Source organism: Phocoena sinus, chromosome 18 (genome assembly GCF_008692025.1).
Source record: "Phocoena sinus isolate mPhoSin1 chromosome 18, mPhoSin1.pri, whole genome shotgun sequence".
Classification (NCBI taxonomy): domain Eukaryota; kingdom Metazoa; phylum Chordata; class Mammalia; order Artiodactyla; family Phocoenidae; genus Phocoena; species Phocoena sinus.
Window position 1 is genome coordinate 7,478,088 of NC_045780.1, and position 27,783 is coordinate 7,505,870.

Sequence of the window (27,783 nt, forward strand, 5' to 3'; positions counted from 1 at the left end):
ACGTGCTAATTATTCTTCCCTACTCCCGGCACATTTGTCTAACTAACCTGTCACACATGGATGGGTGCAGTGTCTGCGTCAGCGCCGAGGACGCTGGGAGCAGGGGTCCGGGAGGAGAGGGTGTTGGGCCTACAGCCGGGACCTGTGGGCTCTTTCTCGTTCAACTACCTTTACTAACGGTCAGGTGTCTGGAAATATGTTAATTTCTCCTTTCTTTTCTTAAAAAAGAAAATCTCTTTAGGGGCTGAGCGGCCATTGGTCACTTCACTAGCCCCTGAGGGGATTGCCAGATTCAGATGCAGAAGGACCAGGGGCCCCAAGCTCTGAAAACTATTCCAGAAGCAGCGTTCGGGGTGGTTAAAACCCCAGACTTTGAAGCTAGACAGGCCTGGTTTTGAATCCTAGGTCTGCCCCTTGCTTCCTGTGGTTTAACCGCTTGGCAGCGCAGTCTCCTCTTTTGGACAATGGGAGGGATTATCTGTCCCCAGAGGGGTGTGTTGAACAGCACATGCACAAGCCAGGTCCCCAGGACACAGCTGCTCAGGGCTTTGGGTCCAGGATGGGTCTGGTCTGGTGTTGGCCGGACCAGGGCCGGCTCCAGGCCAGGAGACCGTTCTGTTAGGAATTCGGCATCCGGCGCGGGCCGCTGCGCCCCTTGCGTCCCCCGTGCGCTCCTCTCCCGTGCCCCCGGCTTCCCTCTCTTTCTGTTCTGTCTCAGCAGCTCTCTGTTGAGATGAATGGCATTTCCAGAGGCTTCACCTCTGATAAGTGCTCCTCTGTAGCCGCAGCCAGAATCTTAATGTGCACGCTGTAATTTAATGGCCAGCTCGGCTGGCTGTTAAAACGCTCTCCTCCTGGGTGAAGTGGACTCGCTCCACCACCGGTACGCGCTCCCCGCCCGGGCAGCGTGTCTCCGGGAGCTCAGACGTGGAGGTCCCACCACGGGAAGAGTGACCCTCTTCCCAGGCGCCTTCTCAGCATTCTATAAAGTGGAGCTGGCTGGGCATTCCGCTCCGCGCCCCCGCGCCCCATCCTGTTTGCGGGGCTCCTGAGGCTCGGGGAACAAGCCGGAGACGCTGCTCCTTCCTGCTTTCCTGCGTTCCTGACACCTGGCAAGATCGCCACGGACGCCCTGGGCTGACCGCGTAGGATTCTGTTGATGCTGTTTTCTGTGTGCCTGCAGATCCTGGCGCAAGCTCAGACGCCACAGACATAAACACTGGAGCAGAAGGAGGTCAGGATGAGCCTTAAAGACATCAGGCTGTAAGATACAGAGAATTCTTTAAAGCTGGGCGTTTACAATCTGGGATTATAAGTGGTGAACAGTCACAACACGGCAGCAGACGCATCGGGCACTCCTCACCCCACCCCTACCCTGCCCCAGTCTTTCTTTATGGAACAGTGTCCCTCAACCACGTGACAACTGTGGAAAGCACCAGGTCCTTTCATTTTCCTGCCGTCTGGTGGTCCTAGGAGTAGATATCTGACCAGCCTGGGGCCAATGGGATTGTCCTAATAGTTCACTGAGAAGAGTCAGCCCTTTACAGGTGACAGAGCTGTAAGACATAAAACTCCAGAGTTGGAGGTGGAGGTATTTTCCACTGTGTGGAGAAAACTGGTCTGCAGAGAGAACATGGCTGCTGAGTTGTGAGAAAGTGGAGAGAGAAAGAGAGAGATTGAGACAGAGAACTCCGTTTGAGAGGCCCAACCTCATCTCTGCTCTTTTCAGTGTTTGGTTGTTCAGTTCCTTGGATTCTTTGAGTCAATAAATTTCCCTTTTTTGCCCAAGCTAGCTTGAGCTAAGTTTCTATTGTTTGCAACTAGAGTACTTTTCAAGGAGCCTGGCCTTCACTTCTGATGCACTGTCACTAAGCCAGCAGGGTTCTTAGAAGGGCTGACACTTTATGAGGACCAGACCCCTTGTCTACTGGGACCTAAGCGTGCCCTGACACTTACAAATGAGATCTCGTTGAGGTGAACACACAAATCTTGCCAGTGCCCAGCCCCTAAGCAATCTTGTAAAGATTCCACACGTTGTGAAGTGCCCCAGGCACTTGAGAACTCAAGGGCATCAGGACCAGCCAGGGCTGCCCTTGCTACTGGCCTCTGTGCATCCAAGCTCCAAACGCTTCGGTCCTCCATGGACCCCCATGGACCTCTTTCACTCAAGCTGGCCTCAGCTGCTTTAGGTATGAGGACTGTGTGATCTCTTCCCTGCACTGGCCTCTCCCACAGCAAGATGCAAATCCTGCTGCCACTAACTAGAGTGGCCAATGTTCTCTTTCTTTCTACTTTCTTTCTTTTTGTTGTTGTTGTTGTTTCTGGCTGTGTGGCATGCGGGGATCTTAGTTCCCCGACCAGGGATCGAACCCGTGCCCCCTGCATTGGGATCGTGGAATCTTAACCACGGGACTGCCAGGGAAGTCCCGCAATGTTTTCTTTCGAAGTGAGGTTTTGATAAAAGCTCTTCTTCATCACTGCCAAATAGATGTTGAGCCTGGGATGAAGTTTGCAGAATCTTGCATTTTCTGTGTAACTTCCGAGGGCAGAAAACTGTCCTATAAGATGCCAGGCCACCACCTACCTCACTCAGCAGGTTCCCTCTTACACCTTCTCTCTACTCTTATTATTATGCTGAGAAGATTCCAAGGAAGTAGCTCAGTAATTACCTCAGAGAAGCCAGTGGTTAACAGTCCTTCCTGTGTGGAAGTTTTCCTAGGTGACCCCCTTTCTGCTCCTTATCTAAGTTCTTTAGTTTAATTTTAATTCTCTTGTTGCTTGTTTCCTGTGGAAACAGAGGCATCAGCCGTCCACCTCATCATCATTCATTCATTCATCCAGGGCTTATTACTTGGCCGCTACTCTGCACCCCGCCACATGTCAAGTAGTTATTTTTTTCCGAGGAATTCAAAGAAAGAAAGAAAGACAGTACTCTGGACACAGACCTTTTAGGTGCTCAATAAATAAAAAACATGCTTCACTTTTTCTTCCTTTCCTGCCTCTCTCCTGAGCCCTGCTTCTTCTGGCAGGACACACTGAGCCAGGGTACTTTGGTGGCTATTTAAAAAAAAAAAAAAGAAGAAGAAGAAGCAGCGCTGGGACCTTTGCAAATTCTAATGATGAAAGGCAGAATCCAGCCCTCACTTCCCCTTCCTGCACAGCGCGGGCCTGGGTGCCACAGAGCTGATCGGTCCTTGCTGGGAGCCTGAAACGAACATGGATTACGAAACCCTGGGCAACGTTGTCCTGCTGGCCATCGTCACCCTCATCAGTGTAGTCCAGAACGGTAAGGGAATCCCCTCCCTCAGGGTAGAGTTTGTTTCTAGTTGTTTGAAAGTCAGGCTTACACAGTTGTGTGTGTGTGTGTACGCTTTTGTCTTTATGTGTATTTGTATCTTTATTTGAATGTATAGGGGTTTGTGCCTTTCGGCATGAATATAGGTTTTTCCTTCTCCCAATCGTTCTTTCGCTTTAATGGGGATGATTAATCATGTCTGTAGAGCCAGGGCAGCAAGCTGTACAAAAAATCGTCACTGGAGTGTCTGCAATCAGCATTTTAACTAGGAATTACTGTGGCCAGAGACCAGTTGGAGGGCAGGAAGGCTGGAAAGGAACAATCAGATATATGTTCACCCAGACGCTGGGTTATACTAATTGCAGCTGGGCGCTCTTCACCTGTCACCTGTAGGCTAAAAAACAGGAAATTTGTGTGGTGTGAGGGGGATTTCACCTTAACATTATTTTACCTCGGTATTGCTTTTTTTTCTTTTGAAGAAACATGTCCTTTGCAATACTTTCTTTTTCTCTAGCAATGCGTAATTTTTGAAGCATTTTTTGGTAGGCATTATGTACTTACATAAAGGGAGAGAGAGACCAGGGAGGATTTTCTTGTTTGCGGTTTCCATTTCCATTAACTCTGCTATCACTTAAACCAAGCAAGAGATCTAGAACTGAAAATGCCAGGACTGGGTAGAACTTTCTCTTTAAAGTTCTGAGCTAGGACTGCCTCAGGCTCTCTCTATCAGTACGGCCAGTGTCTTTGGGATTTGCAGTTTACGAAGGTAGAGAAAAAAGGAGAGGAATGACTAAGGGCAGCTCTGTAACTTAATGGTAATTACTGAATGTTCACACCCTGGCACACTTTAGAAACTTGGGTATTCGATCAATTGGGCATATTCGGATATTTTCCCCCAACTTGAGTGTGGACAGAGGCTGGTGACGAGTAAGGCTTCCCATGGTCTCCCCGCCACCAGAGAGTGGCCAACTTTGCATACTCCGAGTATGTTTCCTCCATGGAACAACACGTTTTGTTTTTCTTTTTTGAATTTTATTTTATTTATTTTTTATACAGAAGCTTCTTGTTAGTTATCTATTTTATACACATCAGTGTATATATGTCAATCCCAATCTCCCAATTCATCCCACCACCACCACCCCTCCCGCCACTTTTCCCCCTTGGTGTCCGGAACAGCACTTGGCAGCTTTCTGACCCAAACATTTTCATTCTAAATCTCACACGACAGAGTTGCAGCTCAGAGAGGGGACGAGGGGCCGGATGAGGCTGCCACAGTCTCAGGCCATTGCTGTTTCATGTTGGGGCTCCCTTAGTCTTGTCAGTCACCAAGGGATTCATTCATTCGACCTGCATACACCCACAGGGACCCTGCTCTGTCCAGGAAGGGTCCCGCATCCATGAGGATGTAGCAGTGAACAAGAAAGCTAGGTTCCTGCCTCCCAGGAAAGGAAAGACTGGCAGGAAAAGATGGGCAGGCGGTAAGCAGGAAGCCTGCAGTGATGCTTCCGGTGCCCGTGGAGGCAGTTGTATGGGTGCAGGCGGGCGCTGCTTGTTCAGCTCTCCCCCTCCGGCCCTCCCCCGGATACCTGTCAATCTCGGTGACAGTGGACGGGAGCCAGGGTCCCCTCGGCCGCCTGTGCAGATGGGGCTGAGCAGAGGTTCGAGTGCGCCCTGAGCTGCTCCCTGTTGGTCCAGGCTGAGTCGGCGGGAGCTGGAGGGTCTCCTCCCGTGAGAACAGACTCTTTTCATCTCTCCTGAGATGCCCCAGGACCTGGCCCTGGTCTGTCCAGGGGGTCCCGGGCTTTTCCACAGAAGCACAGCAAACCCGGAGCAGACTTGAGGTGGACAATGAGATTTCTAATTATTTTTGGCAGATGAGATTAAGTCTTCTTCTTTGGTGCAAAGGGGGAGGAGAGATTACAGATGGCCACATGTCTGAGTTTGAACCGCAATCTTTCGGCCAGCCATTTCAGATAGATAACGACAGGGCACAGTGTCCTCCCTGACACAGTCCCGTGAACTGCAGAGGCTTCCTGGTGGGGGGAGACAAGTGTGGACCAGCTACTGCTTTGGGCTGGAGACTTTTCATCCTGGGCACACAGATGACTGGGGTGCGTGTGTAGCGGTGTGGACAGCACGGCCCCAGCCTCACAGCCTCTGTCCCTCCCCATCCAATCCCCCCAGTTCCCTTTCACAGCGTTGTCTCACCCATGCTCGGGGGAGAAGACATACTCCTGCCCTTTTGAAGCCACAGAAGGAGCCCTTGCCTCCCGCTCAGAGGCTTAGGATCAGCCCTGCTCCCCTCTGAGGCAGAGACCAGGGCTCCCATGTGATGCTGAGATCACCCTGTGAGGACTTTTTGTTTCTAACTGTTAAATGTGCCCGTGCAGGGAAACAAGAACAATGCAAATGACTTGGAAGGTAACACCTCTACCTGTTTTAACCGTTGAGATTTTAGGCAAACACAAAGGTCCTAACGTTGGTCCAGAACTTCTCTTTGCAATTCTAATTAACCTCGATGTTGCAGCCACAGGTCTACCTTATTGAGTGCGGAAAATATGCAAAAACTCTGTCCCCACCCCAATTACATTGGATACCCTTTCTGTTAGCTTTAGGAACTATTTACATGTTGCTGCCAGGCATGGCACACTCTGTCTTTGTCCCAAGACAAGGAGGTCAGTCCCCGTGTCTGTGACAGTGTTGGAGAGCTCTGCGCTCTCGGTACATTGTGTGAGCCTGATTCCCCAGGGGAAGGGCCAGAGCCCACCCGCCTGGTGGAACCTCCTCCTCTGCCTCCCAGACGCTCGTTAGTCATCAAGATCTTTGAGCTCGTGGCCCTCTTCCAGCTTGATCCAGCAGAACCCACGTTTGGAAATGCAGACCAAGTTTAGAGTACCTCGTTCCAAGAGACCTGGACCAGAACTGCCAAAGCCTGGTTTCCCAGGGAGTGTAGAGAGATGGATTTCCTATGCATAGCACCCAGAAGGCCTCCAACTTCTTGGCCAAGGTGCCAGCAGCTTGGCCATGAAGCAAACCTGGGAAACACAGATTTAGAGAGAGTGATTTCCATAGGAAGCCAAACTAATTAGACTGAGAGGAGAGGGTGAGCTGCAGGGAGGGACCCGGGCCTCGTGCGGGGAGGCCTGAATGGTGACAGCAGAAATCTTCTTTACAGCATCTTCAAGAGCCCCTACTGAACACTCCCCTGACGGAGGGCTCACAACGCACTGGCCTCGCCCTTCCCATTGTTAAGTGTATTGAGAATCTGCTTTGTGTCAAGTATGGTGCTGGGCATAATATTATCTCATTTAATCCTTGCACCCTATGAAATATATAGTATTGTATTTCTTTGTTTTTTATTTTTAATTTTTTTAAACATCTTTATTGGAGTATAATTGCTTTACAATGGTGTGTTAGTTTCTGCTGTATAACAAAGTGAATCAGCTATACATATACATATATCCCCATATCTCCTCCCTCTTGGGTCTCCCTCCCTCCCACCTTCCCTAACCTACCCTACTAGGTGGTCACAAAGCACTGAGCTGATCTCCCTGTGCTATGCGGCTGTTTCCCACTAGCTATCTATTTTACATTTGGTAGTGTATATATGTCCATGCCACTCTCTCACTTCATCCCAGCTTACCCTTCCCACTCCCCGTGTCCTCAAGTCCATTCTCTACGTCTGTGTCTTTATTCCTGTTCTGCCCCTAGGTTCCTCAGAACCATTGTTTTTTAGATTCCATATATATGTGTTAACATACGGTATTTGTTTTTCTCTTTCTGACTTACTTCCCTCTGTATGACAGACTCTAGGTCCATCCACCTCACTACAAATAACTCAATTTCGTTTCTTTTTATGGCTGAGTAATATTCCATTGTATATATGTGCCACATCTTCTTTATCCATTCACCTGTCGATGGACACTTAGGTTGCTTCCATGTCCTGGCTTAATTCACAGGTAAGCAAAGTGGAGCTTGGAGAGGTTAGACCATTGTTTGGAGGTTCCAGAGCCAGTAATGGTGAAACTGGGATTCAAACCTGCTCCAAAGGGTAGACCTTTACACAGTGTATTTTGTCTCGAATTCATTCATTCAAACTCTCACTACTCAGGAAGTTCTCTCTTATAGGGAACTGAAATCTGCTGCCTTATGATTTCTATCCACTGGTGTGTCTGTTCTTTGGAAAAGCTTAGACTGTGCCTGCTGCTTCTGTGTTTACAAAGTCACCTGTAACATCCCTTCTTCCATGTATCATTCCTCATATGACTTGGTTTCCAGAGTCCCTTGTCATTGGGTTCCCCCTCCTACCCCACTCCCCAACTTGCCATGTTCTTTCTAAGATGCAGGTGGGTGTTTTCCATGCAGGGAAACTGTTCCCGAGATTCAGACACCAGTTCTGTTAGAATAATGGATGTGTGAATTGTTCTTTTCTATCACGCTGCTGGCTCATACTAACTTAATGAAAATCTCCAGAGCTTTTTATGTGATCCTGAGAAAGTTATTTACCTTCTCTGACCACCAGTTTCCTCAACAGAGAGATGGAGTTACTAATATCTTCTATGTGTGATGGTTGAAGGTACTGCCTGGGATAATTAACATAGGTAGAGTAGCCAGCAGAGCCCAGCATGTGGTACCGTTGCAGCCTTCTCTCTCCGCGTCTCCCTCTGTCTCTCTGGTTTGGCCTGATGTTAGCAGCCAGCCAAGAGAAGTGTGTGAGTGGTCTTTGCGTGCACAGTTTCTGTAACGTGGTCAAGGAAAATAGGAGTTGGAGTGTCAGTGTTTGGAGGAGTGGACAGAGGTGGCCCAACTCTTTCAAGTTTAGCTTAGAAGGAGGGGGAGGTAGACCCTAGTGGGATACAGGACTAAAGGCAGGCTTGTTTCTCTTTTGTTTTGAGGGTAGGAAAGATCTGAGTGTGTTTCAATGGTAAGGATTAGGAGGAAAACAGAGACTGAAGGTTCAGGAAATGGGGCAAACACTGATGAACAAAGACCTGAAGAGGGTGGCAGAAGCAGTGTCAGGGTTGCAGGTGGAGGGCTAAGGCTTGGAAAAGAGGAAGGGGTTTGTTCTCAGGCAGGGAGAGGAAGAAGAGAGGCAGACTCGGAGAAGGACGGCCACGCTGTGCAGTTGGTTGCAGAAATAACCTCAGACTTTCTTAATGCTGTCTCTGTTTACATGTTCAGGGGCAAGGGATGTCACCTTGGGTTCTGGAAAGACAATGATCAGAATTTTCCACTGTATTCTATGGTAAGAAGGGACGTCCAGAGTGGACAGTTGGATACTTAAACCCTGTGTAGTTGATGGAATCCCTGAAGTGAGCTTCTATGTGACAGTAGGAGGATAAACACACCCTCGAATGCCCAGCTGGAGTTGAATCCCAGCCTCTCTGCTCCCCGGTGGAGTGATTCTGAGAAAGTTATTTAACCTTCCTGAGCCGTAGGGCCCTTGTCTACAAAGTGGGGACAGTACCACCCACTTCACAGAGCTGGTGCCAGGCCCAATAAAGGAGCATATGTCCAGTGCCTAACAGAGGGCCTTCAGACAAGCCAGCCCTGCAGCTCTGCTCAAAATGGGCACAGTTCTAGGAGAGGAATGTACTTTTGACAAAAAGGAAAACGTGAAGACTTTTATTCATGTACACAATGGATAAGGCATCCTTTTCATGTCTTTTTGAGGAGCCTAAGAGGAAGTTGATGGAAAGAAACCCTGTGAATGGGTCCCTGACAATCACACTTTTCCCCTTCTCACTCTTGAAATAGGAGGAAAGGAATAAAATAAGAGGGGTGAGAGAGAGAGAGAGAGGGAGGGAGAGACCTTTATCCCGCCATCCCCACCATCCAGCCTACAGATTCTGTCCCCTCAGCATCTCTTAATCCCACAAGCATCACCCTAACCAGCTCCCTTCTGTCTTTCCCCTGTCCTGGGTCTCACCCCTTTAAACACTCACCATGCTAAAGACAGAGTGGCTTTCTGGCGATGGCACTCCTCAACTTACATCTGTCAGTAACTCCTTGTTGCTCTCAAGATGGAAATAAATTCAGAAGTTCTTAACGTGGCTGTCATCAAGGTCACGGTCATGCTGCTAAGTCCGGCAGGCACTTCTCAGCCACCATCTTCTTCAGCCTTGGTTCACTTACTGCTTTCTCCCTGGGGCTCCCTCCGGCCACCCTGTCTGCACCCCCCAGCGGCCCCTGTCATGCTGTGCCTTCTCTTTTGTCCACAGCTTGGCACACTGTGTCGTTTTAATTTTTGCATTTTGTTTACTGTGTGTGGTCTGTCTTCTCTTCTTGTATCCTCGCCAGAACGTAAGCTCCTCAGGCCAAGGCTCTTTGTGTGTTTTGTTCTCAGACGTAAGCTGAGTGTCTGGCACATGGCAAGTGATAACAGAGAAATGTCATTGAAAGAACAATTCACCACCTACCTCTTCGGTCTCATTTGTAATTGTACCAGGTTCCACTTCCCCACCACCAATAAGCTGGATATACTGAACCCCAGAGGTTCTTGCCTCTGGACCTTTGCACATGCCATTACACTAGAGTGGAGTGGTCTCCTCTGCTTGCCACACTTGTTCTTCAGATTTTATCTTAAATATCACTTCCTCTAGGAATCCTTCTGTGTCCCAAACACTGAATTAAGTTGCCCCCTTTGACCCTCGATGGCTCTGTATTCTCACTCAGTCTGATCTTAGCACGAGTCACTCTGTAGTGTAATTTCTTTACTTGGTTGTCTATTTCTTCCGCCTGTCGGATCCTTGAAAGTGAGGGTCGTGTCTTACTCACCATTGAGTCACCAACACCAAATGCAGTGATTAATGGAGGGTAGCTGCTGAATAAATTTTTGCTCAGTTACATTTGATGGAGGACATTTAGGGCTCTTTAGATGTCAAGTTAAGGAACCGTCTAACATTCTAGTAAAATAATGGGATGCGAAGCTCGTGAATGTTCTCCGTTATAAACCAAATCCAAACCTTTCCCTCTGGCAGGGTTCTTTGCCCACAAGTTGGAGCACGAAAGCAAGACCCATAATGGGTGGAGCTTCCAGAGGACGGGGACACTTGCCTTTGAACGGGTCTACACTGCCAAGTGAGTCCAAACCCTGACACTGCTAACTGACAGAGAGGGGGAATGGGCACAGGGCTGCATGTCTGTCCGGGTCAACCTTCCAAAGGCCGGGGAGGCGAGGTTCCCAGGGAAGCTTGAACTTCACCTGGGAGACTTTGGGGGCACTTTTCATCACCTTAGCAAGTGCTGGTGTGTAAAGAGAGGAAGCGGGGCTGTGAGATGGCGGGATGGAGCTCCGCCTGTTCGGGGACCTCTCAGCCAGTCATTCAGTCGTGGAGTTGACTGATTTTCTGGGGCGTTAGTCCAGAGGGGCTGCCGGGAAAACCAGCCATCGCTCACCCCCAGCTTCGGAAGCAACAGGTAGGGCCAGCTGACAGCTGCCTGCAGCCCCTCAGGTCCCCTCGGTGGGGTCTGGAGGGGACTCTAGTGCGTTTCCTAAGCCAGGTCTCCTGGTGCAACCAGAACGGAAAGAATGGGGGAATTATGCAATGGCTTCCCCACCTCTGCTGCTTTCCTTCCAAATGAAAAGGCTGTTTGAAAACACCTGAAGAACTCGGTGAAGGAGGCGGGTGCTATGTGGGATGCAAATCCAACATTCATTTCCCTCTCTGCTGAGCGCATTCAGACAGAGGGTTCAGCCAGCGGCCTGTCACCTGCTTCTCTGAGCCTGTGATTGGCCTGGGAGAAAGGGAGGCTGCAGCTCTGAGCTGGCCTTCGGCCTCGGCTTGGAGGTGACTTGGATGTCTCCAGAGATCCTTCCAAAGTGGGAGTCGTGGCCACACAAGCAACGGCAGGAATAGCACAAGCAAATGCAGCCCCTCGAGGCCCCTCTGTCTCCCGTCGGCCCCAGCCCCTCAGACCCAGCACTCCTGCACAGCCTGATTCCGAGGAAATCCCTTCCTGAACCACTTACAGGGAGATTTCCATCTTAAGATTCGGGCCTTCGGTGTGTTAATTCTCAGAATCCATCGAAGAAGCGTAAGGATGTGATTTAGGCCATATTAGATGTTCACATTTACAGGACGTGGAGGAGAGTGTGTGCGGTGCCGTCAGCCCCTCTATGCTGTTTGCAGGGGAGATGGGAGAGGTCCCCTCAGACACACCCACGTGCAAGAGTGCAAGAGGGGCAAGGACAGTGTCTTCCGTCAGGGGTAACGCCAGAACCTCCCCTCACATGGAATCCAAAAGAACGTGAATACCATTCTACCTGTTCGGAAAGAGAAGCTTCTTCCAGCCCAGATCACTACATTCTCACCGGCTGCCCCGTGTTCTTAGGGGCACAGCCGGGCTCGTCTGGAGAAGTGGTGCAGGGCTGCATGCAGCGGAATTTCTCGGTACCGGGTGAGAAGCTAAGTTTCCATCCTGCCGAAAATGAAGAAGAACCGGGGCAGGCCAGGCCGCCTGGTGTCTGCCATTTCCCCCAGGAGTGAACTAGCTCTGCGTCTCAGAAGACGCCTTGCTGACGCCTGGTCCCCACTGCCAGCCTCCAGATGGCGTCCCTGATGTCCGAAGGCGCTAGAGCAGAGTGGTGGGTGATTGGTGCCACCTGGGGGTCCCCACCGCATGGGTGCTGCCGCCCAGCTCCCAAACCCACGTGACTTTCCCACTTACCCACCCCCGAGAGAGGGCCAGAAGAGGGAGGGGAGGAGAGAGAGCTGTGGAGAGGTCGGAGCTTTGGCGGGGGGGGCAGGGGGGAGCGGAGGGGAATTTTCTGTAATTAAAAGGTTGCCCATACACTACTGTGGTTCTGTTACAAAGACTACTTCCTCCCTGACCCAGCTGGCAGTGCCCTGTGTGTGCCTGAGGTGGGTTGTGGAAGGTGCTGAAGATCAACACAGAGGCTGCCGCCTGCTGGCGACGCCAGGAGCCCCCAGTCTGTGTGCCCCAGCCAGGAAGCTACCAGGAAGGGCCTTACCTGTTAGCCCGGTAGAAAGTCATCCCCAGTGATAGCTTCTCCAGGGGCCTCCAAAAGCACCAAAGAGGGGTACAAGAAGAGCCGTAGGGGTGTGAGAAGAAAAGAACATGTATCTTATGTTGCTATCTAAAAAATAGGAAATTGAACTTTACTCAATTTTAATATACAGATTGAGAGTAGGATGTGTATATAATTTGTACATAAATACACCCGTCATAGGGTTGCGTGATCAAAACTCTTGGTTGATGGGGTGTGGGATCATAAATGTTTAGAGACTGCATAAAGGGAAAAACAGCAGAAAGAATAAATGATGCTGGTGGATTGAAATGGCTGATGCATGGTTTTCAGCATAAAGTATGACTGTTGAGTGATACAGAGAGTTCAAGATGCGGGGCCTGTTGGTAAACAGACGTCCCAGCCAGGTGAGGCCTTCAGCTCAGACTCAGCCTCGGTTAATGGGCTACTCTACCACCCATCTCCCTCAAGGGCAGAGCTGAGTCAGGGTTTGGGAGTTAAAAGGATCTCGACCTTGACTCTCTCTTCATGTGTCTAAAGCATAGGTCAAAACCCTGTTCCCAGTTGATGAGCACAGCCAGAGCCGTCGAAGTTTGGTTTTTGGAGAAAAGTCTCAGTTAACTGACCTAAGATTCTTCTCCATGAGTGTGGGTGAGCACAGGTTGTGGAGAGAAGATGGGTCTTTGCAGATGTGTCATTTTCCAAAATGTGACCCACAGATTACAAGTTCATGGGCTGTTAACAGGTATTAAAGAAAAGAACAAGTTCTGTACAGCAAGACTTTTGAGAAACTTTAAAGTACTAAGACACTGTGACTCTTGGTTCTACAAGAAGGGGAGGTCTTATTTAACTACAGACACCCCTCCTTTTTTCTTTTTCTAGAGCATATCAAAGGTTTAGAGTTTCACAAGATGCATTTTGGTAAATGACACCCTGAGGTCCCTTCTCCCCCAACACTTCTCAGAATCCACTCTGGACTCACTTCCAAGTAGCAGGGACTTGTGAATGGTTTGAAGGTGATACATCTACATTGGTTCTATTCATTAGTATTGATACTATTACTGTTATTATTGATATTTACTTATTTACATATCTATTTATTTAAAGTTCTATTGCAATATAGTTGATTTACAATGTTGTGTTAGTTTCAGGTGTAGAGCAAAGTGATTCAGTTATATATATATATGTATATATACACACACACATATGTATTCTTATTTAGATTCTTTTCCATTATAGGTTATTGCAAGATATTGAGTATAGTTCCCTGTGCTATAGAGTAGGTCCTTGTTGGTTATCTATTTTATATATAGTAGTGTGTATATTTTAATCCCAAACTCCTAATTTATCCCTCCCATATTTACTTATTTTAAATAAACCCAAATTAACTAGCAAAACATTAAGTGCTTCTATATCTCATTCTTAAAGGTGGAGAAAAATGAAAGGGAAAATTGCAATGAATCCTTTTCTCCATAAAAACACTGGCAGTTGCGGTGCATCCAATTGAACACAGCACAGTGAATTGTTGAGAGATCTGCTGAGTAGCTCGTAGTTAGACCTCAAGAAATGACAGACAAAGTGGGTTTGTCAGTTTTGTCCTGCAGAAAAAATGGCACAAAAGAATATTTGGAATAACAATAATTTGTCAGTAGGAAAGACATTTCCATTGGGGGTTATAAGAAGGAAGAGGTTGGAGGAATAATAGCCACCATTTATTGAATGCTTACTATGAGCCTGGCGCTGCTTTCTCTCATTTTATTCTCGCAACAGCCAAGGAGGTATCCATAAATACTCATGTCTCCATTCACCTTCAATTGATGAGGAGACTGAAACTCAGTGAGGCTAGGAAATGCACCCACAATCGCACAGTCAAAAAGTGGCAGCCGGGAGACCTTCAAGATGGTGGAAGCGTAAGACGTGGAAATCACCTTCCTCCCCACAGATACACCAGAAATACATCTACACGTGGAACAACTCCTACAGAACACCTACTGAACGCTAGCAGAAGACCTCAGACCTCCCAAAAGGCAAGAAACCCCCCATGTACCTGGGTAGGGCAAAAGAAAAAAGAAAAAACAGAGACAAAAGAATAGGGACGGGACCGCACCAGTGGGAGGGAGCTGTGAAGGAGGAGAGGTTACGACACACTAGAAGACCCTTCGCGGGCGGAGACTGCAGGTGGCGGAGGGGGAAAGCTTCGGAGCCGCAGAGGAGAGCACAGCAACAGGGGTGCAGAGGGCAAAGCGGAGAGATTCCCGCACAGAGGATCGGTGCCGACCGGCACTCAACAGCCCGAGAGGCTTGTCTGCTCCCCCGCCGGGGCTGGGAGCTGAGGCTCGGGCTTCGGTCGGATCGCAGGGAGAGGACTGGGGTTGGCGGCATAAACACAGCCTGAAGGGGGCTAGTGCGCCACGGCTAGCCGGGAGGGAGTCCGGGAAAAAGTCTGGACCCGCCTAAGAGGGAAGGGGCCACTGTTTTGGGGTGCACGAGGAGAGGGGATTCAGAGCACCTCTTAAAGGAGTTCCAGAGACGGGCGCGAGCCGCGGCTATCAGCATGGACCCCAGAGGCGGGCATGAGATGCTAAGGATGCTGCTGCCGCCACCAAGAAGCCTGTGTGCGAGCACAGGTCACTCTCCACACCTCGCCTCCCGGGAGCCTGTGCAGCCCGCCACTGACAGGGTCCCGTGATCCAGGGACAACTTCCCCAGGAGAACGCATGGCGCACCTTAAGCTGGTGCAACGTCACGCCGGCCTCTGCCGCCGCAGGTTCGCCCCGCATCCATACCCCTCCCTCCCTCCCCCCGGCCTGAATGAGGCAGAGCCCCCAAATCAGCGGCGCCTTTAACCCCGTCCTGTCTGAGCGAAGAACAGATGCCCTCAGGTGACCTACACACAGGGGCGGGGCCAAATCCAAAGCTGAACCCCAGGAGCTGTGCGAACAAAGAAGAGAAAGGGAAATCTCTCCCAGCAGCCTCGGGAGCAGCGGATTAAATCTCCACAATCAACCTGATGTACCTTGCATCTGTGGAATGCCTGAAGGGACAACGAATCATCCCAAATTGAGGAGATGACTTTGGGAGCAACGATATATATATTTTTTTTTTCCTTTTTCTCTTTTTGTAAATGTGTGTGTGTATGCTTCTTTGTGTGGTTTTGTGTGTATAGCTTTGCTTTTACCATTTGTCCTAGGGTTCTGTCTGTCCGTTTGTTGTGGGGTTTTTTGGTATAGATTTAGCACTTGTTATCATTGGTGGATTTTTTTGTTTGTTTGATTGCCCTCTTTCTTTTTTTTTTCATTTTCTATTACTTTATAATTTAAAATTTTTAAAAATAATAATTTCTTATTTTAATAACTTTATTTATTTTATTTTATTTTTTTCTTTCTTTCTTTCTTCCTTTTCTTCTAAGCTGTGTGGCTGACATTGTCTTGGTGCTCTGGCCGGGTGTCAGGCCTGTGCCTCTGAGGTGGGAGAGCCAAGTGCAGGACATTGGTCCACCAGAGACCTCCCAGCTCCATGTAATATCAAATGGTGAAAGCTCTCCCAGAGATCAACATATCAATGCTAAGACCCAGCTCCACTTAATGACTAGCAAGCTACAGTGCTGGACACCCTATGCCAAACAACTAGCAACACAGAAACACAACCGCACCCATTAGCAGAGAGGCTGCCTAAAATCATAATAAGGTCACAGGCACCCCAAAACACACCACCGGATGCAGCCCTGCCTACCAGAAAGACAAGATCCAGCCTCATCCACCTGTGCTCCACCAGAGCACAGGCACCAGTCCCCTCCACCAGGAAGCCTACACAACCCACTGAACCAACCTTAGCCACTGGGGACAGACACCCAAAACAACAGGAACTACAAACCTGTAGACTGCGAAAAGAAGACCCTAAACACAGTAAGTTAAGCAAAATGGGAAGACAGATGAAGGAGCAAGGAAAAAACCCACCAGACCAAACAAATGAAGAGGAAATAGGCAGTCTACCTGAAAAAGAATTCAGAGTAATGATAGTAAAGATGATCCAAAATCTTGGAAATAGAACAGAGAAAATACAAGAAACGTTTAACAAGGACCAAGAACTAAAGAGCAAACAAACAATGATGAACAACACAATAAATGAAAGTTGAAATTCTCTAGAAGGAATCAGTAGCAGAATAACTGAGGCAGAAGAACAGATAAGTGAGCTGGAAGATAAAATCGTGGAAATAACTATCACAGAGCAGAATAAAGAACAAAGAATGAAAAGAATTGAGGACAGTCTCAGAGACCTCTGGGACAACATTAAACACACCAACATTCGAATTATAGGGCTCCCAGAAGAAGAAGAGAAAAAGAAAGGGACTGAGAAAATATTTGAAGAGATTATAGCTGAAAACTTCCCTAATATGGGAAAGGAAATAGTCAAGTCCAGGAAGCGCAGAGAGTCCCATACAGGATAAATCCAAGGAGAAACACACCAAGACACATATTAGTCAACCTATCAAAAATTAAATAAAATAAAAAATATTAAAAGCAGCAAGGAAAAAACAACAAATAACGTACAAGGGAATCCCTATAAGGTTAACAGCCGATCTTTCAGCAGAAACTCTGCAAGTGAGAAGGGAGTGGCAGGACATATTTAAAGTGATGAAAGGGGAAAACCTACATCCAAGATTACTCTACCCAGCAAGGATCTCATTCAGATTCGACAGAGAAATTAAAACTTTACAGACAAGCAAAAGCTAAGAGAATTCAGCACCACCAAACCAGCTTTACAACAAATGCTAAAGGAACTTCTCTATGCAGGAAACACAAGAGAAGGAAAAGATGTACAATAACAAACCCAAAACAATTAAGAAAATGGTAATAGGATCATACATATCGATAATTACCTTAAATGTAAATGGATTAAATGCTCCAACTAAAAGACATAGACTGGCTGAATGGATACAAAAACAAGACCTGTACATATGCTGTCTACAAGAGCTCCACTTCAGACCTAGAGACACATACAGACTGAAAGTGAGGAGATGGAAAAAGATATTCCATGCAAATGGAAATCAAAAGAAAGCTGGAGTAGCAATTCTCATATCAGACAAAATAGACTTTAAAATAAAGACTATTACAAGAGACAAAAAAGGACACTACATAATGAACAAGGGATCAATCCAAGAAGATGATATCACAATTCTAAATATTTATGCACCCAACATAGGAGCACCTCAATACATAAGGCAAATGCTAACAGCCATAAAAGGGGAAATTGACAGTAACACAATCATAGTAGGGGAATTTAATACCCCACTTTCACCAATGGACAGATCATCGAAAATGAAAATAAATAAGGAAACACAAACTTTAAATGACACATTAAACCAGATGGCCTTAATTGATATTTATAGGACATTCCATGCAAAAACAACAGAATACACTTTCTTCTCAAGTGCTCAAGGGACATTCTCCAGGATAGATCATATCTTGGGTCACAAATCAAGCCTTGGTAAATTTAAGAAAATTGAAATCGTATCAAGTATCTTTTCTGACCACATGCTATGAGACTAGATATCAATTACAGGAAAACAATCTGTAAAAAATGCAAACACTTGGAGGCTAAACAATACACTACTTAATAACCAAGGGATCACTGAAGAAATCAAAGAGGAAATCAAAAAATACCTAGAAACAAATGACAATGAAAACACAACGACCCAAAACCTACGGGATGCAGCAAAAGCAGTTCTAAGAGGGAAGTTTATAGCAATCCTACCTCAAGAAACAAGAAACGTCTCAAATAAACAGCCTAACCTTACGCCTAAAGCAATTAGAGAAAGAACAAAAACCTCCGAAGTTAGCAGAAGGAAAGAAATCATAAAAGATCAGATCAGAAATAAATGAAAAAGAAATGAAGGCAACAGTAGCAAAAATCAATAAAACTAAAAGCTGGTTCTTTGAGAAGATAAACAAAATTAATAAACCATTAGCTAGACTCATCAAGAAAAAAAAGAAGACTCAAATCAATCGAATTAGAAATGAAAAAGACAAAGTAACAACCGACACTGCAGAAACACAAAGGATCATGAGAGATTACTACAAGCAACTATATGCCAATAAAATGGACAACCTGGAAGAAATGGACAGATTCTTAGAAAAGCACAACCTTCTGAGACTGAACCAGGAAGAAGTAGAAAATATAAACAGACCAATCACAAGCACTGAAATTGAGACTGTGATTAAAAATCTTCCAACAAACAAAAGCCCAGGACCAGATGCCTTCACAGGTGAATTCTATCAAACATTTAGAGAAGAGCTAACACCTATCCTTCTCAAACTCTTCCAAAATATAGCAGAGGGAGGAACACTCCCAAATTCATTCTATGAGGCCACCATCACCCCCTGATACAACCAGACAAAGATGTCACAAAGAAAGAAGACTACAGGCCAGTATCACTGATGAACATAGATGCAAAAATCCTCAACAAAGTACTAGCAAACAGAATCCAACAGCACATTAAAAGGATCATACACCATGATCAAGTGGGGCTTATCCCAGGAATGCAAGGATTCTTCAATATACGCAAATCAGTGTGATAAACCATATTAGCAAATTGACAGAGAAAAACCATATGATCATCTCAATAGATGCAGAAAAGGGTTTTTACAAAATTCAACACCCGTTTATGATAAAACCCAGAAAGTAGGCATAGTGGGAACTTATCTCAACATAATAAAGGCCAAATATGACAAACCCACAGCCAGCATCATTCTCAGTGGTGAAAAACTGAAACCATTTCCACTAAGATCAGGAACGAGACAAGGTTGCCCACTCTCAGCACTATTATTCAACATAGTTTTGGAAGTTTTAGCCACAGCAATGAGAGAAGAAAAAGAAATAAAAGGAATCCAAATCAGCAAAGACGTAAACTGTCACTGTTTGCAGATGACTTGATACTATACATAGAGAATCCTAAAGACGCTACCAGAAAACTACTAGAGCTAATCAATGAATTTGGTAAAGTAGCAGGATACAAAATTAATGCACAGAAATCTCTTGCATTCCTATACACTAATGATGAAAAATCTGAACAAGAAATTAAGGAAATGCTCCCATTTACCATTGCAACAAAAAGAATAAAATACCTAGGAATAAACCTATCTAAGGAGACAAAAGACCTGTATGCAGAAAACTATAAGATACTGATGAAAGAAATTAAAGACAATACAAACAGATGGAGGGATATACATGTTCTTGGATTGGAAGAATCAACATTGTGAAAATGACTCTACTACCCAAAGCAATCTACAGATTCAATGCAATCCCTATCAAACTACCAATGGCATTTTTCACAGAACTAGAACAAAAAATTTCACAATTTGTATGGAAACACAAAAGACCACGAATAGCCAAAGCAATCTTGAGAAAGAAAAATGGAGCTGGTAGAATCAGGCTCCCAGACTTCAGACTATACTACAAAGCTACAGTAATTAAGATAGTATGGTACTGGCACAAAAACAGAAATATAGATCAATGGAGCAGGATAGAAAGCCCAGAGATAAACCCACGCACATATGGTAAACTTATTTTTGATAAAGGAGGCAAGAACATACAATGGAGAAAAGACAGCCTCTTCAATAAATGGTGCTGGGAAAACTGGACAGCTACATGTCAAAGAATGAAATTAGAACACTCCCTAACACCATACACAAAAATAAACTCAAAATGGATTAAAGACCTAAATGTAAGGCCAGACACTATAAAACTCTAAGGGGAAAACATAAGCAGAACACTCTGACATAAATCACAGCAAGATCCTTTTTGACCCACCTCCTAGAGAAATGGAAATGAAAACTAAAATAAACAAATGGGACCTAATGAAACTTAAAAGCTTTTGCACAGCAAAGGAAACCATAAACAAGATGAAAAGACAGCCCTCAGAATGGGAGAAAATATTTGCCTATATTTTGAAGCAACCGACAAAGGATTAATCTCCAAAATTTACAAGCAGCCCATGCAGCTGAATATCAAAAAAACAAACAACCCAATCCAAAAATGAGCAGGAGACCTAAATAGACATTTCTCCAAAGAAGATATACAGATTGCCAACAAACACATGAAAGAACACTCAGCATCACTAATCATTAGAGAAATGCAGATCAAAACTACAATGAGGTATCACCTCACACCAGTCAGAATGGCCATCATCAGAAAAATCTACAAACGATAAATGCTGGAGAGGGTGTGGAGAAAAGGGAACACTCTTGCATTGTTGGTGGGAACGTAAATTGATATAGCCACTATGGAGAACTGTATGGAGGTTCCTTAAAGTACTAAAAATAGAACTACCATAAGACACAGGCATCCCACTACTGGGCATATACCCTGAGAACACGATAATTCAAAAAGAGTCATGGACCACAATGTTCATTGCAGCTCTGTTTACAATAGCCAGGACATGGAAGCAACCTAAGTGTCCATCAACAGATGAATGGATAAAGAAGATGTGGCACATATAACAGTGGAATATTACTCAGCCATAAAATGAAACGAAATTGAGTTATTTGTAGTGAGGTGGATGGACCGAGAGTCTGTCATACAGAGTGAAGTAAGTCAGAAAGAGAAAAACAAATACTGTATGCTAACACATATACGTGGAATCTAAAAAAAAAAATGGTTATGAAGAACCTAGGGGCAGGACAGGAATAAAGATGCAGACATAGAGAATGGACTTGAGGACATGGGGAGGGGGAAGGGTAAGCTGGGACGAAGTGAGAGAGTGACATGGGCATATATACACTACCAAATGTAAAATATATAGCTAGTGGGAAGCAGCCGCATAGCACAGGGAGATCAGCTTGGAGCTTTGTGACCACTTAGGGGGTGGGATAGGGAGGGTGGGAGGGAGATGCAAGAGGGAGGAGATATGGGGATATATGTTTATGTATAGCTGATTCACTTTGTTATAAAACAGAAACTAACACACCATTGTAAAGCAATTATACTCTAATAAAGATGTTAGAAAAAGAAGATTAAAGGTGGTAACGACAATATAAAATTAAACATTTTAATACTGAAAAAAAAAAGTGGCAGCCCCGAGTGGGACCCAGGCTTTGTGACTTTAGGGACCACACGAGTGACCTCTAAGGTCTCTAAAGGCAGCTGTATCACTGACCAAAGGACAAAAGCTCCTTGAGTTCAGCACAGCAGCAGTCCTCTGGCGAGGAGGGACATGTGTGCACGTAGCTGTGGATGGAAGATGTGTCAGAGGTCCTGGATGGGGAGAGGGACAGGCTTGAGCCAGAGTGGGGGTTAGGTTTCTGGGTGTATTCTGGAAATCCAGAGAAGAGCCCATTTTCTTAGAGTTGGGAGAATTTCGTTCAATTCCAGGCAGACTGTGTTGTACCAGGGCCCATGGCGACTTGATATAAGAGGCAGGAATGATTGAATGGCTGATCTAATGCCACATCACTAGACACTTCTATGAGCACATCCCTTGGACAATAAAGAATTTTTTAAAATTTTGCATCACCCAGACAAAATCACAACTTCAAAACAAACAAAACAGGAGCATGAGAATGAGAGGAAGCAGGGGAGAGCTTTGATATTAGTAGATTTTCAAACTGTTGGAGCGTCAGGTATTAGATCGCATCAGACATGGAACATTATTCAACTAAATAAAAGGGAATGTTCTCTCTAGTTTTCTGGAACTGGGAGATGGATCTTCTCTCAGTCCTGAGGCTACAGTTTTGTGTCTCTAATGAGGTGTAAGAATAGATGTGATGCATTTGCTTAGCGGCTGCTACATACAGTTATCACTTTGGGGCTTGTTTACTCACTAAGTGCTTCACCGCAAATGGCAGATTTGTAAGGGACTCCCGCCCTTTGGAGTTCTTACTGTGTCCATAGATCAATGGAAATCCTGGGTATCCAGAGCCCCCAGCAGTGTCATCAGAGCTCTTCTGGCTCTCCTGTGTCTATCCAGGACAGGGTACATTGGTTTCTTACCTTTTCCATTTGTTGACTTCTCCAGTAAAGGATTTTTTGACCATCAGAAAGATCTGAAGGCCCCCGTGACCCAGCCTCTGGGTTCTCTGCAGGGGACAGACCAAAGGCTGGTCATTCCAGGGTTCTCAGTGGTACCAACTGAATCGTGAGATCCTATTGGTTCGAACGAGGCTTCAAGGCTGATTTTTAGGAGGAACTTTATGAGAACCAGATCGGGAAGGATCCAGATGAAGAATCCAAGGAAGGAATTTGGATAAAAGGCCAAATGTAATTTGAAAATTGCATCTTTGCTTTTACCTATACAGTTCGAATTACCTTAGACCAGTGGTTCTCAAACTTGAGTATGTATCAGAATCACCTGGGGGGCTGTTAAAACTCTTGCTGGGCCCGCCCTCAGAGTTTTTAATTCCTTAGGTCCAAGGAAGGCATTAACATTTGCATTTTCAACAAGTTCCGTGGTGATTCTGATGTGCCCCCTGGTCCAGGGGCCACACCTTGAGAACCAGTACATTAGACCATCGACTCTTAGAGCTTAAGTGGATCTCAGAGTTACTCTGTATTAGTCTCTTAGTTTAACTGGTAAGGAAACTAAGTCCAGAGAGATTGCTTTGCCAGTGACAAACAGCAGGTTAAATGTCAGGTGGGGGACGAAATCCTAGTCACCAAATCCTCCCTGCTCTATTGCATTGCCTCTCCTCTTTTGAGTCTTGTGTTGTGTTTCCATGGATGTGCATGTTGATTGTTCTGATCTAGGCTGTAAACTCAAGAACACTTGCTATTTGCTTTAGTGCAGGCATCCCTCTTTTTATTGTGCTTCACAGACACTGGGGTTTTTTGTTTTTGTTTTTTTTTACAAATTGAAGGTTTGCAGCAGCCCTGCATTGTCGGATGATGGTTAGCATTTTTAGCAATAACATATTTTTAAATTAAGGTATGTACCTTGTTTTTTAGACATAATGCTATCGCACATACAGTGGACTACAGTATAGCATAAACATCACTTTTATGTGTACTGGGAAACAAAAACATTCCTGTGAGTTGCTTTATCTGGTATTTGCTTCATCGTGGTGGTGTGGAACTGAAGCCATGCTATTTCTGAGGTGTGCCTGTAGAGTCGAAGAGGTAACACACCTGGTTTTAGAGTCGAACTGACCAGGCTGTGAATCCTGGCTTTGCTACTCTGTAGCTGGGTGACCCTGGGCAAGTTATTCAACTTCTCCAAGATTCAGTTTCTCATCTGAAACATGAGACTAATTGTGGTAGGTCGAATAATGACCCCCAAAGGTGTTCACATCCTAATCTCGGGAACATGTGAATGGGTTATGTTACGTGGCAAGGAGGAATCAAGGTTGCTAACCAGCTGAATTTAAGTTCAATTTAAGAGATTATTCTGGATTATCTGGGTGGGACCCAATGTAATCACAAGGGTCCTTCAAATGTGGAAGAAGGAGGCAGAAGAGTTGGTGTTGCAAAGAAGACATGATCAGACATTTCTGGTTTTGAGGTTGGAAGGGTCCACAAGCCAAGAAATGCAGGCGATCTCTAGAAGCTGGGAAAAGCAAGGAAACAGAAGCGATGCATCTCCAGAAGGAATGCAGCCACGTGGACACCTTCATTTTGGCCCAATGAGACCGATTTCAGACTTCTGACCTCCAGATAATCAATTGTCTTGTTTTAAGCCACTGAGCTTGTGGCTAGTTGTCCCAGTAGCCCCAGGAAACGCATGCAGTCACCATGTGTGCTCACAGGATTGCTTGAGTTTAAAGGAGACCAAGGGTGTAAGACACCAGCACGGGAGTGGGGACTGAGCCCCGCACAAGGCCATTGCTCCAGCAACCTGCTGTCCGCAGCGCTCACTTTTCAATTCCAAGAAGCGCTTTGGCATAACCGGGAACAGGAATCCTGCCAAGGCAAATCCATCAAGAAAGTGGGTCTCCGATCGGCTTCACCGAGGAAGGGAGTGGATGGTTTCCGAACACGTGTCCGCTTTACACGCACCACTGTCTGTTTCTGACGTCTTATCAGGTAAAGGTCAGTGGAATTATGAATGGGGTTTGTGCTGTGCGCGACAGTGATTATTAATTCGGGGTTTCAGGTAATTTTCAGACTGCGCTGCAGTAACGTGTCTTCTGACGTTTCCCCTTGTGTATTTATCCTACAGCCAGAACTGTGTCGATGCGTACCCCACCTTCCTTGTCACGCTCTGGAGCGCCGGGCTTCTCTGCAGTCAAGGTAACCCAGGCTTCTCCTTGTGTGTTCTCTTTCTGAAACGTGATGCATCACCAGGAGCTTCGAGTGCAGGCTTTTTGCTGAAAAGGCTTTGCCTGCCCTCCAGCTCCAATCCATGAAGCCCTGGAGAGGCGAGACCCTCCGGAGGCTGTGTTTCAGCGGGCGGGGTGCCCGCACGGAGCCCCTGCGGTAATGCATCGCTAATGCTGGCCCCCTGGTGGCTGGTGGAGAGTGGCTGCGCTGACAAGGGTGGTTTAAGGCTAAATGTGACTCAGAATCCTTAAGCAGTGTTAGCTCAGATGCAAGGGCATTCTAAATGAGAGCGCCCGAGGGGTCTATTCTGGGCCAGCTGTCACTTGGCTGTCCTGCCAATCGGCTTCTGCATGGTGGTCCTTCTTCGGTCCAGGTCTCCAGCCTCCCCGGTTCTTAGCAGCCCACCGTCTTGACTTCAGCATGTTGACACCCAGAGTTGATTTAAAATTAAATGGAAACCTGAGTGGTGGTTTTTTTTGGCCATGCCACGCGGCCTGTGGGCTCTAGTTCCCAGACCAGGGATCGAACCCACGCCCCCTTCACTGGAAGCACAGAGTCTTCCACTGGACCGCCAGGGGAGTCCCTGTGTGGTATTTTTGGTCCCCTTTGGAGACTGGCCCTGTGTCTGGTGAAGGCTCAGCATGACCTGGCCGGCTTCCATGCTGTGGCCCAGCGGTGCATGAGAAAAGGCCACTAGTGTCCTCTGATAAATGATTTCATCCTTATTGCCTTCACTCATTCGTAGGTAAAGTGGATGTTATTTCCCCCTGTTACCTTTGAGGACCGTTTGGTTCAGGGACATAGAGTGACTTTTTCAGCATTGCTCAGCTGGTGAATAACAGAGCCAGGATGGGAACCCAAGTCTTTCAGGCTAAATCCTGGATTTCTCCCAAGTATCCTCTCACTTTATTTCCATAAAAATATACATTGAACACCTACTATGTGCCAAGCCCTGTCCCTGGATACACAGCGATAAATAAAACAGAGATGGTGGTGAAGCACACAGCAGTTGGCGAGATGGACCATAGAAAATAAATGAACGGATAAATTTTTGCCAAGAGTGAGACATGCCATGAAGGAAAAGAATAAGGTGCAGTGAGAGAGAAGAGAGGTGAGGGATGGTAGCAGAAGCCACTTCAGGAATATCACGTGTGCTGTAAGGCTGTCAGTAAGCTCACTCTTTATTTCCCACTTTCTTTCCCACTTATTTCCTCAGTTAAATAAGAAACATGTCTGACATCACTTGAAAAATCAAGTCAAACTACACTTAGAGTAGGAGTGATGCTTCCTTTTATGTCTTAGACGATGCTTGATGCAGGTGAATCTGGAGTTGTTCTGGTTAGTTGAATCCAAAGGGAGTTGGAAGGGGTTTCAGGGTCCTGGAAATATGCATTTTCTGCCAAAACAAGTGTTGGCATTGCTGGGAGACAGAAGTGTCAGTCACCCCTGTTCAATAATCATCACTTCCTATGAATATGGTAGATTGTAGAATTTTTTAGGTGAAAGGAGCCCCAGCCCAAACCCATCACTTTACAGAGCAGGAACCCAAACCCCAGGGGAACTTGCTCAAACCTGAGAATTTTAGACCCTGGATTTGAATCCACGACACCTCTCCTGTTCCAAGCAGCCCAGGTCCACACCAGAGGTGGGCGCCATTCCCTGCATGTGGGCAAGGAGTTCAGCCACTTTGCACCCTGGTTTCTTTTAAGTTCTATTCACCTTAGCTCCCAGTGAAAGAGAGATGGGTCGGTAAGTCAGAGCAGAGCCACCCGGAAGGGACCAACCAGGAAAGACTTTGTCCAAGGCAAATTGTGAATTGTGACAATTTTGTGACCTTCAGAGAAGAGAGGATCGGAGACCAGAGTACCCGGTATGCCTCGGGCAGTACGTGACACGTAAAAAGTGCTCGGTTAATGCACTTAATTTGGTATTTGAATAACGCTGGGGGGTTTTCACAGAGCTTTTATACCCATACTTCTGTTTCACCTGCATATTAATTCCTGATAGGTAGGAAAGCTGCAATCGGCCCTTTGTCCAGATGTGGAATGAGTTAAGCATTAGCTCCAGATCCTAATAGTCCTGGTGGGGCTGGGGTTCCTAACTCTCAGCTCCAAGTGTTCAGGCCTCCATGGGGTTATTTGGCTGGAATGCAAAGGGCATTTCTTTCCCCAGAGATCTTTCCTGAACTGTAGCAATTGTTCAGAAAAGGTTGCGCATCGCAATTCCTGGAGGCCCACAGGTGAAGGGCGTACTTTGAAGAGAACCAACTTCAGAGCAGGGCTCTGGGTTCAAGTCCAGCTCTCCTCCCAAACACACACACACACACACACACACACACTTACAAGCTGACAGTCTTACACAAGCACCTTGGCCATGTTTCCACATCTGGAAATAGAAAAGATGATATCAGTCATGTGAAAAGGATTCAAATTAGATGAAGGGTTTGAAAAGACTTTGTAAACTACACCGTGATGCCAATACAGGGTAACATGACTATTATTATTATTATTATTATTATGTGAACATAATTTTTTATTTCTCTGAGATAAATGCCCAAGTGTACAGTTGCTGTACCATATGGTAATTCCATGTTTAGTTTTGTAGGAAATTCTTGAAGTCTTTACCAGACTGTAACATTTCACATTCCCACCAGCAGTATGTACCCTCATCAGTGTTTGGTGTTATCGTTATTTTTTGTCAGCCATTCTGATAGGTGCGTAGTGATGTCTCATTATCGTTTTAATTTGTGCTTCCTTATAATGTCTAATGAGAGTAATCTTCATGTGCTTTTTTTTTTTTTGCCATTTGTACATCCCCTTTGCTGAAATACCTTTCATGTCTTTTGTTAAATTTCTAACTAGATTGTTTTGTCTTATTTTTTCTGTTGAGTTTTTTTTTTAATATCTTTATTGGAGTATAATTGCTTTACAATGGTGTGTTAGTTTCTGCTTTATAACAAAGTGAATCAGCTATACATATACATATATCCCCATGTCCCCTCCCTCTTGCCTCTCCCTCCCACCCTCCCTATCCCACCCCTCTAGGTGGACACAAAGCACCGAGCTGATCTCCCTGTGCCATGCGGCTGCTTCCCACTAGCTATCTATTTTACGTTTGGAAGTGTATATATGTCCATGCCACTCTCTCACTTCGACCCAGCTTACCCTTCCCCCTCCCCATGTCCTCAAGTCCATTCTCTACATCTGCATCTTTATTCCTGTCCTGCCCCTAGGTTCTTCAGAACCATTTT

General features: G+C 46.1%; 1 protein-coding gene across 8 annotated transcripts in view; it reads left to right on the forward strand.

Annotated features, from left to right (window-relative positions):
* The first annotated feature begins 3,080 nt into the window (after positions 1-3,080).
* ALOX5AP (arachidonate 5-lipoxygenase activating protein) overlaps positions 3,081-27,783 on the forward strand; it is a 30,659-nt gene continuing 5,956 nt past the window's right edge. For 2 of the 8 annotated variants that reach the window (XR_004346685.1, XR_004346686.1), the window contains exons 1-4: positions 3,081-3,286; positions 10,276-10,375; positions 14,227-14,311; positions 24,433-24,503. Coding sequence is in view for 6 of the 8 variants with exons in the window: in XM_032611371.1 (XP_032467262.1) it covers positions 3,217-3,286; positions 10,276-10,375; positions 14,227-14,311; positions 24,433-24,503 (326 nt within the window). In the remaining 2 variants the exon portion in view is untranslated. The remainder of the gene's footprint in view (positions 3,287-10,275; positions 10,376-14,226; positions 14,312-24,432; positions 24,504-27,783) is intronic. The other 6 variants (XM_032611371.1, XM_032611366.1, XM_032611370.1 and 3 more) reach the window with 6 other exon arrangements.